At 44.6% G+C, this 13192-nt stretch overlaps 1 protein-coding gene across 1 annotated transcript in view; it reads left to right on the forward strand.

The window, feature by feature from the left end:
* The window catches only part of LOC106816691, a 29573-nt gene that overhangs the window by 2706 nt on the left and 13675 nt on the right, over positions 1-13192 (forward strand). The window contains exons 2-3 of the mRNA XM_014821313.1: positions 1858-2027; positions 2628-2731. Coding sequence (XP_014676799.1) covers positions 1858-2027; positions 2628-2731 — 274 coding nt within the window. The remainder of the gene's footprint in view (positions 1-1857; positions 2028-2627; positions 2732-13192) is intronic.

Here is a 13192-nt window from a genome sequence, read left to right on the forward strand (position 1 = left end):
AAGAGGAGCGTATTCTAGCATATATTTCTATGATAATTCCATCATTAGATTCTCACTAAGAATCAGGACGCATGCTCCTGATGCTAAGAGTCCCGCATGATGTCCCCGCAGTACATAATCTGGGCAACGTTAGTGTGTTAGCGATGCGCCTATTCACTAGAAGGTTATATTTTGTGATGATTAATCAATTTAATATGGTTAGGCGGTATCTCAGCACTATTGTCTGTAATAGGTTTGTTGATCAGTGCTGTGTTTATAATTTAGCGCAGAAGCCTAAGCTGTAGCGTGCAAAATCCCCTATTCATCGCCTCCGCCCGCTTTTTTCCCCTGCCGACTCGGCTATCTTATATATACAAGAACCCAAATACCGTCTATGGTGTGGTGGCGATTTTACGCATTAATTGGTCGTACGGTAAAAATACACGCCCCCGGACCCCTCCTAGTTTCCCCCCTCCCCCTCCCCCTACCCCTCCCTTCCCCCCTGTTTGAATTTCATCCTGGGGAGAACCCTGAGCGTCACAGCACACTCGCAGCGGCGAGTGCGGGAGCGTTCGGCGTTAGTTTTTACATAGGTTTTTATGAAGGAAAGTTGATATACAGTGTCGCAACAGTGGAACTGTAACAGAGGGGTACGCCAGTAGGGCCTATTTGTGAATGTGTGTTCATATTATTTTCAGTTTTTACTGACTCTGTCTCAAGTACCTGTGGTTAGAATACCGTTTCAAATTCTTGCCCACAATTCCTTGTAGTTGGCTCGGTATCCAACCATCGACACAGCTAGCGTCACATGTAATAGTTCAAACGAATCTATAAACCTCTGGCTTGCTCACGGTAACTGGGCGCTACTGGGCGCTACTTATTTATCGAGTTATGCCGTATTTTCTGAGATGAATTGGATCAAAACAACTAGACAGCCGCCATGTCCGCCATGTTCAGTGCGACTAAAATCGGCAGTGGACCTGATTTTCACAGTGCGTAGGCCTAAACACACGGCAAGTACATATCTTCGCAATGATAATTATTAAATTGTTGTAGATTGATGTTTCCTGGTTTTCAATGTTTTAATATATATATATATACGAGTATATGATGCTTATTTATGCTCGCGCCAACGCGAGTTGCAACGCTATGGGTGTGTTATGTCGTTTCGGGTTTTCCGCGTTCCTATCGTAAAACATGCGCAGTGGAAACATGGCGGTTGGCGGTTGGTTGAAATTTTGGTTCGGCTCTTGAAATTTACACTGCACAGCGAACTGAGGTATTAGTTTTAATAACAACGCCGGAATACTACAAGGTGAAGGTTATACTTGATACAAAACAAGGCAGAAATGCTTAGATGATTATTTTATTTGAGATATACGTAATTGTTCGGCAGTTTTTATAGAGGTGCAAGATTTTACAATGGATGGATGTCAGGCTGTATATTGACGTTAGTCACACAGCCTGGTCGGGTTAGGTACGGTAGTACTCTCTCTAGTCACTATACTGTAACTATACCCTATAGTCTGTAGTCTATACTTTAGTACTTTACATTACGTTTAGTACATTACTTGATCAGTAATAATGACATTAATATGCCAGGCATACCGTGCAATGAGCAACCTTAGTCTAGATTATGGAACTTGAAGCCAAGATTATGTTCAGTTGATTCGCTTTCGTGAGGAGTAGGTTATAAATTATAATTAAACTACATAATAACAGACATAGCTAAAACAGAACAGAACCCTAAACTCGAATCTAATGCTGAATCGGCCCCCCCTAATCCGTAATCGCTGTCACAAGAATTGTTTGCATCGGTAATTATTTAAGTTTACGAAATTAAATCGAAAATCTACTCGAACACCGCGCTTTCCACAGATCCCAGCAGGGGGCGCCTGCAGCACTTTCCGCTGCTGCTGCAGTGTGGACATACTTTCTGCGAGTCGTGCGTGATGCGGATGGGAGCGAGCGGCAGCAGCAGCAGCAGCAGCAGCAGCGCACGGAAGCAGCAGCAGCATCCCAACATTATCATCTGTCCTACATGCAAGGTTTGAGGCTAGACTTAAGCGCGTACCCAGGAGGGGGGGGGGGGTCCTGGAGGCCCTAGGACACCCCAATCAAAATCAAAATCCCCCCCAAAAAAAATCTCTATTTTCTTTTTCTCTTAAAAGCGCGTAGCTGGCCTAAGCCAGTATTGTCAACAAAACAGCGTCTAAATTGATTTTAAAGCACTATTTTTACATTTAACTAAAAAAAAAAATTTCAGACCACCAGACCCCCCTTGTTACTCGCTTGAGGACCCCCCCCCCAATCCAAATTCCTGGCTACGCCCTTGGCTAGACTTGTCGATCGCCTGTTCTCAACTTCGAGAACAACCTCGTTTGTCACTTTGATACATGCGTTCGTTGCTGAATCCTAGATTGCGACCCCATTATATATAGTTCGCACATGTGTTAAACTAATTCGTGGTGCTAAGCTAGTATTGGGCTAAATACGCCATTATTACATTTACTCATTTTACTTCGCTATCGTTCTTTTGTTTCCGCGGACGAACGCGATTCGTTTCTCGCAAGTAGCCCCATTCTTTTGTTTCCGCAGACGAACGCAATTCGTTTGTCGCCGTTTACCCGTTCTCTTGTTTCGCGCAGAAGGTGACGGTGGTCGGCGGCGAACGCAGGGCTACGGTGCTGCCCCCTGACCTCTACATCCTCGGGATGCTGGAGCACGCGAGAACGCTCATCCACGAGGACAGGTGAGCGACAGGCGTCGACGATAACGAAGATAACAAACACCAAAATAACAAAATAACAATTAAAATGACCAGAAACGAGAAATCATAACTCGACTGGCTACTTATTCTGAACGAAAATTATTTTTATTACAATTTTTTTTATTATTATTAGCTCATCTGACATAGTCAGATGCAGCTTGTAGAATCGCATGATCGTAAGCGCATGCGCAATATCTCACTAGAAGAGTTATATTTTGTGATGATTATCAATTTAATATGGTTAGGGGGTAGCTCAGCATAGATTTCTGAAATGAACTGTTATCAGAAGACCTGTGTTTATAACTAGAAGAGTGCCCTAGCCTGTAGGGTGCAAAATCCCTACTTCATCCGCTCACGCCCATCCCCTTGCCTCCATTGTTTTTCGCTCAGCCTCCTTCTTTTTCTGCCGCGCCAGCTATCTTCCCTGCTGCCTTTCCCCAGTCTCTCAACACTCACTCCCTTTCTCAGCAAGCTATATTATGCAGTTGTATTTAGTCCGTATTGCACTCCTGAAACGTGCGCAATATCTCTCGAGAATATTAATTTTTTGTGACAATTATGCATTTAAAATAGAGAGGAGGTATATTCTAGCATAGATTTCTATGATAAAATTCCATCAGTAGACCTCAGTTAAGAAACAGGACGATGATCCTGCATGTAAGGTCCCCGCTGCATATACAAGCAAATGCATAATCTGGCTAGGTTAGTGTGTTAGCGCATGCGCAATATCTAAATAGCAGAGTTATATTTTGTGATGACTATGAATTTAATATGGTTAGGGGGTATCTCAGCATAGATTTCTGCAATTAATTCTTATCAGTAGACCTGTCTTCATAATTAGCAGAGCGTATTATTTTGTAGGGTGTAGGCCTATTCCTCAAATTTCATCATCTTCCGTCCCATCCCTGCTTCCCTCCTGTCTCCTTCGCCTTCTCATGTCCTTATGCTATCTCCCCTGTCGCATTCCTTGTTCACCTCGATCCCACGCCCTCTCTTCTTCAACAAACTATATTTTCCATTTTTTGGGGGGTCCGTATTGCACGCCAGAAACAGCTATTGCTCTCGCATGCGCATTATCTCACCCTATGATCTCACCAGAGAAATATCATTTTGGAAAGAATTATTGAATTAAAATGAAGATGAGGTATTCTAGCACCGATGTGTTTAAAAAAATTCCATTATTTAAAACAATCTTCATCACGAATAACATCACTGTTTGAGTTGATTATTTTTACCTTTTGGGGACACCAATAGACTAAAATTGCTTACTACCAAATCCTGTGCCTGTACTGGAGGTTGCAGTGCAGACTTACCTAGGCTAAAATACCTTTACCCTGAAATTCTAGTGGTGGCGGGGACCGTCCCCTGTGCTACCTGACCCTCCTTGACAAAAACTTTACAGCACTGGAATCATCTCCCCACTGAGAATTTGATAAACGTATGATGTTACTAAGAAGTGAGAACCTAACTGCCCAAAGCGGAAATCATGCGAAAAACAACCACGATTTTGAACCAATCGTGCCATATTTTCAGACCCCTTATACAAAATTCGGGAATATACTTCCTGTTCGGCGGTTTCTCAGCACCCCCAGTCCCCCCTCCAAAAAAGTGAGATGAATTGAATTTTCCCATTCAACTCCCTGAAATTCAATATCCAACTCTCAATTAGGTCTGATTTTCTAATTTGTTGAATAAAGCAAGGATTTAACTTTCGTGCAGCAGTGATAAGACGTTGATTTAGGGGTTTTTGAAAAACAAAATCGTATATGCATGGGGAATGCGTCCAAAATTTAAACCGTCTGTAGCTTCAGTAAAATAATGTCATTCTTGGAACGAATTACAGCCTATTCTTACAGTTAGATGGTATGTCACGCTTCCATTTTCTGTAATAATACATGGTAGAGAGTATGGAATAGGCGATGACGGATTTGGCTAGATAAATATCCAGTATTTATTTGTCTGTAAAATATTAAATTCTTTCCCCCATTTTCTTCCTGAAGAGTAGGGGTGATGAAAGCCACCTCACCTCACGTGGTGGCGAGGGGGTATACCCCCATCCCCCGCTATCCTACGGCCTGTCAAGGAACTCAAATTTAATTTTGATATGCGCATACAATATTTACTAATATAATCTTGTTGCAGATACTCTACAGGCGCGCGGAGACGATTTTTGAAGTGGGGTGCTAAATTTGTTACGCTCAGAGCAGTGGCAATGCAGAATTTCGAGGAGGGTGGTAAGAAACATGCGGGGGTATGCGGGTCCTCCGCAGAAAATTTTGGAATCCCCCATGTTTCCCTCCTGAAAGTAGGGGGGGATGATTGTACACGCCATCCCCCCACGTCAATGAAGTGGGGCGGATGCATCCCCCGCATCCCCCCGCTATCTACGGCCCCTGTCTTATTGCACAAATAAACTTGTTTTCAATCTTCATCTTCAATCTTCACTATCAGTCCGGTCCAACCATGAGTAATTTTCTTGTCAGTACATGCCTGCGCATGCGCCGCATTCTACACACAGTAGAGGCGCCACCTGGTTGTGTTTATCGTATCGTTTGATGATAATGCGGCGTGTTTTTCGGAAATATTTTCGATTCGATGACAAGTAAATTTAAGTTCGTATTTGAGAACACCTTAAATGAATAAGAATACTGCTGGAGTGTTGGGAAGTCGACGCAAGAGAGTTGTTAATTGCCAATAGATAACTTGTGATTACCATGGCAACTTTACACTTTCAGTAGGCTTCCTACGGTGTTCTGTGTGTAATCATTAGTGTACACTCCGAAAAGGTGATTAATGTAACTTTAATTAATTAAGGTAATTAATTTGCGGTAGTTAAATGTATTGTGCCTTTTAATCTCTAACGTAACATCAAATCATTATATGTACTTGCTTCGCATTTCCATCGTGTTTCAGATAGTTACGTATAAATTATAATTATTATTTACATATTGCCGTGTTGAACTAGGACGTTATAGATACAATATGTAACCCAAACCCAAGAGGATAGGGGTTACAAAGCCTCCCTATTCCTTTTTGTGCGGAGGAATGCCCGAGTGAATCAGCGTTCGGGCCGGTTTGACTGGTGCGTTTCAGATACTAGTACTTCAACTGGTGTTTATTCTCGAACACGAACCTTCTTTCGCCCTATCGCGCCGGATACGTTACTATGTATCGCAATACTCTGTATTAAACTTAATATCAACCTGTGTACAAAAAATATCGAAGTGACGAGCGGGCGGATTATTTTCGAGCGCCATTTCTTGATGACCTGTGAGCGTTACGCATTCCCTATGCGCATAGCGTTCGGTTTCTAACTTCGTCATGGACGTCACGACTGACAGCAGGTCATCCCATGATATATTCGTATCTTGAGTCGAAGGTTAGCCCGACACGCTATGACGCATGGGAGATGCGTACGGTCACAAGGTCAACAGAAATGCAGGCGGCTCGAAATATCCGTCCGCTCGTCACTTCGATTTTTGCTTAACAGGTTATATTAGGTTTAATACCCAGAGTATTGCGATACGATTAGTAAGTTCCCGGGATAGCGGCAGAAGGTTTCGTGTTGAGAAGTAAAACCCAGTTTGGAAGTTCTAGTCTCTGGAAACACGCACAAAGCAAACCGGCCGAGTGATTCACTCGGGCATTCCTCCGGCCACAAAAGGATAGGGAGGCGTGACCTATCCTCGTTTTGGGTTTTGGGTTACATTATGCTATCTTAGGGTACGTGTATAGCTTTCTCAAGAAACGGTAATTGCTTAGCGGGTTTAGAATCGACAGGGCCAACTTGCGACAGAGTCAGTAAAAAACTGAAAATAATAATGCATACACTACAAAATTTTTTTCCACAAATTAGGCCCTACTCGTGACCCTCTGTTACAGTGTCCACTGTTGGCGACCTGCTTATTATCAAACTTTCCTCATTATAAACCTATGTAAAAAACTAACGCCGAACGCCTCCCTTCACTCGCGCCTGGCGCGCAGTGTTGCTGTTGACGCTATCAGCGGAATAATTTCCCGGTATCGCATTCGCTAATTTGCGATGCATATTTCAGCCATTTTGCTACGCATATTTTTTATGAAGTCGCCAGTTTGTGCGATGCAGCCCATGCGAGATGTAAACGCGGGGAAACATACATGTTTTACATTTACATTTAATATTCTCGGCTGCAATATGTGCCCCGTCAATGAAATGACCCACGTTACCCCAGATTTTATTGGATGTTGTAACACCACTGGCCAAGGTGACTTAAACATCCTGCACTCCCCCGCCCCCCCCCGTAATCAGTTTCTAATAATGCGCTCCGCCCAGGCACGTGTATACACAGGCCCACAGCTGTGCTGGCGTGCCTGGCGACCGCTCTCGCGCTGGGTGTTTCTTGCGGCGACCTTTGGTGATATAAAGTGAGGATGTCCGTTGGTTCGAGGAGTCAGAATCAGAAGCCGCCCTATCACAATCGCTAGTAGAACTTTGATCTCATTCAGTCATGTTTGGATAATGGATTACCGTCTGATAACCGGAACACATTTGGTTATAGGTATACCTAGACAATGTATTTTACTCGCAGCAGTCACTAACGCCCAGAGTTGCAAATCAAGCCTTTCAGCTTTCACCATCGCCTCCGGAATCCCGAGTGATAAAACTTAATGGTTTTCACTCGATTGGCGATAGCAGCTGGCGGAAGCCGACGTGCCAATGCTTAGCAGATTACAGGCTGTTTTAACTGTGCATGCCGGCGGGTGAGTCGGTTGTTGCCAGAAGGCACTCCTTCAGTTTGTGTGTCCGTAGGTTGAGCTTAGGCTGTGCCTGTCACAGGCCGACACTGATAACGTTAGTGAGACCATTATCAGCATGCACTGCGGGTGTTAATGATTGACACTCTGATGTGTTCTTTGTCTGAAAAAAAGTGAGACTCCATAGACTATATTATAGATCCACCAAATTCGGCTATGCATTAATTTTATTTTGATATAGCACATTTTTTTGGCTATGCAAATTTATGGGCTGGAAATTTGTTGTTTGCCCTGCCGCTATTGATATGTAGATCCTATTATATATAGAGAAGTAGGAAACCTCCGTTGCGGCTTGTGGTCTAGGACTCGATCTCGTCGATCCTTTCTCGATCTTCAACAATGACTCTCGTCATGGTGAGGAGACCTTTGACCACATTCATCTATATCTGTCTGGGGACATTATTTCCTCTCAGTAATATGTCACTGAACAAAACTATGTAACCTACCGTGGCCGCAGAAGTGCCAGCCCTTGCTTTTGTTAATAGTGACTGTTCTGGCTCTGAGAAGTTCCGATCCGTCTTGGATGCCTGAATATCATACGCTAAAAGATGGTATTATCGCATTTCACTGAATTTTCCCCGATCCGGCCCCGGTTAGCTCGCGGTCACCGTTAGACCTGGGAGGGCGCCGCGGAGCTGCGATTGGCTGCAGGCGGTGGACAGAGCGTGATAAGCACTGACACGTGAGATGTGTTGTTTTACTAGCGCTTGTTTTGCCCGTCGCATCTACCGCGAGCTGGGTAAGTAGTTAAGAATTAATTCCCGATCGGAATTCCTCGTTTGAAATCGTATAATTATTTTGGCATTGAAATCAGTCACTGAAACGCTTGGCCACGCGATCTACGGCATGACCTATATCCGCTCGAGATTTCTGAGAATATAGTCACGATTACAAAGCAAGGAGAGTGAGCACGTGTGACTTCTCGGCTATCTACTTGGGTTAGTTTATCTCAGTGGTTTTTAGTTCAGTTCGACTATTAGATGGGAGTCTCAGATTTTTAGCCCCAGAGATGGAGGTTGCGTAGGTGACCTGACAAGTTTTTCGTGAAATTTGATAAGAATCGAGGAACTGATCGTCAGAAAGTCGCCTGGGCAAACGGCGTATTCTACCTTTCTCGTAATATGATATTATTATCATTTAGCGTCAGTGGTTCTCCCTACGTGCGCAAACGGGGCGCGCGCGGCCCCGTTTGGGAAACTCCCCCTGATTGAATCGTTGCCGTCTCCCGGTCTTGAATTACCTCCGGGTGCCTACCGCGCCCCCCGCCCCCGTCTCTAACGCTGTCAGCCAGCAATAATAAAGTTTGTCCAGCAGCGGGTTTTACTCGAGAGGACCCTCGGGAATTGCTCTCCTCGTTCGTGACCAGGGTACAGTCCTACGCGTTGGTATTTTTGATCCGTACCACGCTATGCCGACTGCATTTGACTCTTACACAGACGTTTAACCCTTACTATGCTAACTGGTGCGATCGCGACCTCGGCCTATCTTATATTTAATAGTATTAATCAGACGCCAAATAGTCCAGTCTCTTCGGGAATCTTCGGTCTCGTCTCTGTCGTGCTTGCACTTGTTACGCTCATTAACTTGGTTTTACGCTCTCTCTCTCTTCTGCTTTTATCTGTGTACAGCTCCCCGCCTCTCCTCTGGTGTCACTCCTCCTAGTTTCCGCCTCCTCCTCTCCTCTACTGCTCCCTTCCTTCCCCTCCCTGTTTTGATTCTCGACTCTCTGTCGGGCGAGACACCCTGTGAGCTTCCATCATCGCACATCATCTCGCCAGCGGCGATGCTCGCCTCTCGGGGAGCGTTTTCTGGCCGTTAGTTTTACACTAGGTTTTTCTATGTAAGGACAAGTTGATCTCATACACGTGTCGCATAACTTGGAACCTGTAACTCACTCATCGCGAGGGGCTACTCCCTCCGATGTAGCTCGGTCCTCTGCCTATTTTGTTGAAGTGGCCTGTCTTTTACTTTCTTCATTTTCATCTTCTCGCTCAGCTTCTTCTATGGTATCTGACTCTGGTCCGCCTAACTCGCTTCTCTCTTTCTATGCTCTCTCTGCTGTCTTGCTCTAATATTCTGCTACCTGTTTTCATTTCTCCTTTCATACCTTCTTTCTTCTTGCTCCATATTTCTCCTCTATGCTTACGTCATTCTGTGCCTCCTCCGCTCTCTTTCTCGTGTCATTTTCCAAACCAATTTTCTCCGCATCACTACTCGGCTAGGCCTTCTTTCCTCTGTCTATCATCCTCTACTTGTCTCGACTTCGTTCTCTTCTTTCTACTTATACTCTCAGACTACTTCTCTCATTTACACCCCTCTCGGCTCTCCTCGTGCTCCGTCATCGCTCTCTTTCGTCACAAATCTCTCTCTGATCGCATCGCGCCTCGCTCTTTTACTTTGCGGCCGCTACTTCCTTACTCGAACGTCTTAATGCCGTATTTTCAATGAGATGAATTGCCGATCAAAACAACTAGACAGCCGCCATGTTCCGCCATGTGTTCAGTGCGACTAAATCGGCGTGGACACTGATTTTCACAGTGCGAGGCCTAACACCGGCGATAGCATATTCTTTCGCAGTGTTACTTACTCTTATTCTCAGAATCTTGTTCTCGTCATGCTACTTTTTTTCTGTCTTTCCTTGCCGTCTCCATACATCGTTCTCTTCTTTACTTACTTAAATCTCAATTATTATTATACGGAGTAACTATTGGAATGTTTGTGTTTTTACTGTGCTCGACTATTGTATCTCAACGCTGGAGTTTTTCGGGCTCTAACGCTATGGGTGTGTTATGCTCGTTTCGGGTTCTTCCGCGTTGCCTATCGTAAAACATGTGCGTCCAGTGGGTTGAACCGCGTTGCGCAATGGCGGTTTGCTACGCCAGATTTGTTGGTGATTGATATAATTTTCGGTGGTCGAAAGCACCTGCTTATTTAGAAAATTTGATACTCTCTGTCCATCAAGCGGATACATCCTGAGGTATTGATATGTTTGTCTAATAACTCAGACGCCGGAAGTTGACTACAAGGTGATAGGTAGCTTCCTCTTAGATTCCTCTGTGTTCTCCGCATCTTCATACCTCAACTCACAGCTCGGCAGATCATATGCTGTTCTCACGTCTAAAGTCGTATTCTTTTTATCTTCGCAGAGCTCTTATACGTTCAATACTCCTTCCTGTCTTTCTAGCTTTTAATAGAGGTGGCCAAGATTTTACAATGGGATCGGCAGATGTTCAGGTCTGACTCTTACTTCTCATATAATTACGACGTTTTGACGCTCGTTTCACTCACTCATCTTCTCAGCGTCTTCCTGACCTTCGTGCGGGTCTCTACGTACCGTTGATTATTATATTTACATATTCTCTCTTAACGTTTCCCTACTTATAGCGTGCGTTAACTATACCCTATAAGTTCTATCTTGTTTTTTCTAGCTCTGCTTACTTCATATTTTAGTACTTTTAATCAGATATACTTGTTAGGTAGCATTGTTACTTTTACGCTATCAGTACGGTCAATTCAATGTACGCATCTTTTATCTATGCAGGGGCTCTGATCGCGTTGCCATACTGAGTCCAACCTTATGCTCGTCCTTCGGCTTTCATTGTCGCAGCCTTATCGCCAGATCTTCTCGTTGTTCAGGTGTGCTCTCTCTCTCATCTTCATCTCTCTCGATGCTCGCTCCTTTTGTGTGCATGGGATGTCAGTCGTCTTCTTACTTACAATTAATATCATTTATACACTCGCTCTAACTAACATTTCACTTAGCTCAAGCCAGAACGATAACCTCTTGCATCATCACTTCTCCTCGTTTTCAATCTCTTACTGCTGAATCTCGGCGCCCTCCCCTATATTCTCCTGTTACTCTCTCGCCTTTACACTCTACGTACCAGTTCGCGCCTTTTTCGTCACTCTCTGCTGCGTTCTTATTTTTTACTAGCTTCTTAGCGATTAACTTATTATACATCTCGTACAGACTCTCTTACGCTCAATACATCTCGCTCCGTTCTTCATCACTCTATTCCACTAGTCCTGCGTCGGCTCGCGCCTGCCCTCTGCGCAGCACTTTCCTCTGCCTGTTCGTCTGCTCGGCTCAGTCGTGTATCATGACTTATCTGTGCTCCGGTTACGGCTTGCCGTTTGATGTCGCGCGATGCTGCGTGACCTGCCTGACTCGTCCTCATCTCGCAAGTCGCTACGCATCTCAGTGCCTGCATGCCTCATGCCATGCGCGCACGTGACAGCTTACGCCTCCATCTTCTCGCTCTTTCAGCATCCCAACTACTTATCTCTCTGTCCTACATATGCAAGTGTTTTCTCGAGTGCTCTTACTCAATCGTGTCTACTCACAGCTCGCTCCTTTCTACTCCCTCCAGTCGTGTTAGTGCTGCGGGTGCGTGGTCTCCGCGGTCATGCGCCCTAGGACACCTACAATATCATCTATATATCTTAAATCCCCCCCATCAATAAACATTTTCTCTCATTTTTCTTTTCATTCTTTAAGCAACAAAGCTGCCTGCGTTTTTAAGATGGCCTATATGCCAGTAATTGTCACTCACAAACGGGCACTCTTTTGTCTAAATTGATTTTTAAAGCCTATTTTTCATTTAAACTTAGAAGAAAAAATTATTTCAAGTTACCACCAGACCCCCCTGCTTACTGGCGCCTGAGGAGACCACACCCACCCCCCAAGTCCAAATTCCTGGCTACTGCTCCTTGGTAGATTGTCGATTCGCCTGTTTCTCAAATTCCTCTCGAATTACAACGTCTGTTTGTCACTTTGTGAGTACATAGCGTTCGTTGCCTGAATCCTAGATTGCGACCCCATTATATATAGTGATCGCACATGCTGTTTAAACTAATCTTTCTGTGTCGCTAAGCTAGTATTGCCTAAATACTCCATTATTAGGTATTTACTTCATTTTTACTTCGATCTATCGTCTTTTGTTTTCCGCGGCACGAACGTGCGATTCATTTCTCGCAAGTAGACCCCATTCTTTGTGTTTTTCCGCAGGCACGAACGCAATTCGTTTTGTCGCACGTTCTACCCCGCTTCTCTTTGTGTTCGGCAGAGGTACGGTGGTCGGCTCCATGCGACGAGACGCCAGCGGCCTACGGTGCTGCCCCCCTTGACCTCTAGCAGTCCTTGGAATGCTTGGAGCACGCGCGAGGGCGCTCATCCACGAGACAGGTGAGCGACGTGGCGTTCGACGATAACGAAGATAACAAAAACCAAAATAACAGAAAATAACATTAAAATGTACCAGAAACGGAGAAACTCATAAACAGTCGTACTGGCTACTTATTCTGAAAGAAAATTATTTTTATTTGCAATTTTTTTTTATTATTAGCACGTCATGACATAGATTCGAGCATGCCAGCTTGTTAGAATCGCCATCATCGTGCGTCCGTACCGTCGTGCGTTGGCGTTACGTTCCGGTATCCGTGCTGCGTCCGTCCGTGGCGCGTAAACCAGCTTAGGGCATCAAATACTTAACGCTCGACGTTCGAGAGTCACGATATTCGGGATCTGGACGCGCGCCGGTATCTCAGAAAACGAGTTGGTTAATGTCAGAGCTTGGGGGTTCAAAGGTTTAAGAGCTGTTGTAAAAAAGATAAATCGTGAGGTGAAACATTCTCTTCATTACTGTAAGC

The sequence above is a fragment of the Priapulus caudatus genome, unplaced genomic scaffold (assembly GCF_000485595.1).
Source record: "Priapulus caudatus unplaced genomic scaffold, Priapulus_caudatus-5.0.1 Scaffold1456, whole genome shotgun sequence".
Taxonomy (NCBI): Eukaryota; Metazoa; Priapulida; class Priapulimorpha; order Priapulimorphida; family Priapulidae; genus Priapulus; species Priapulus caudatus.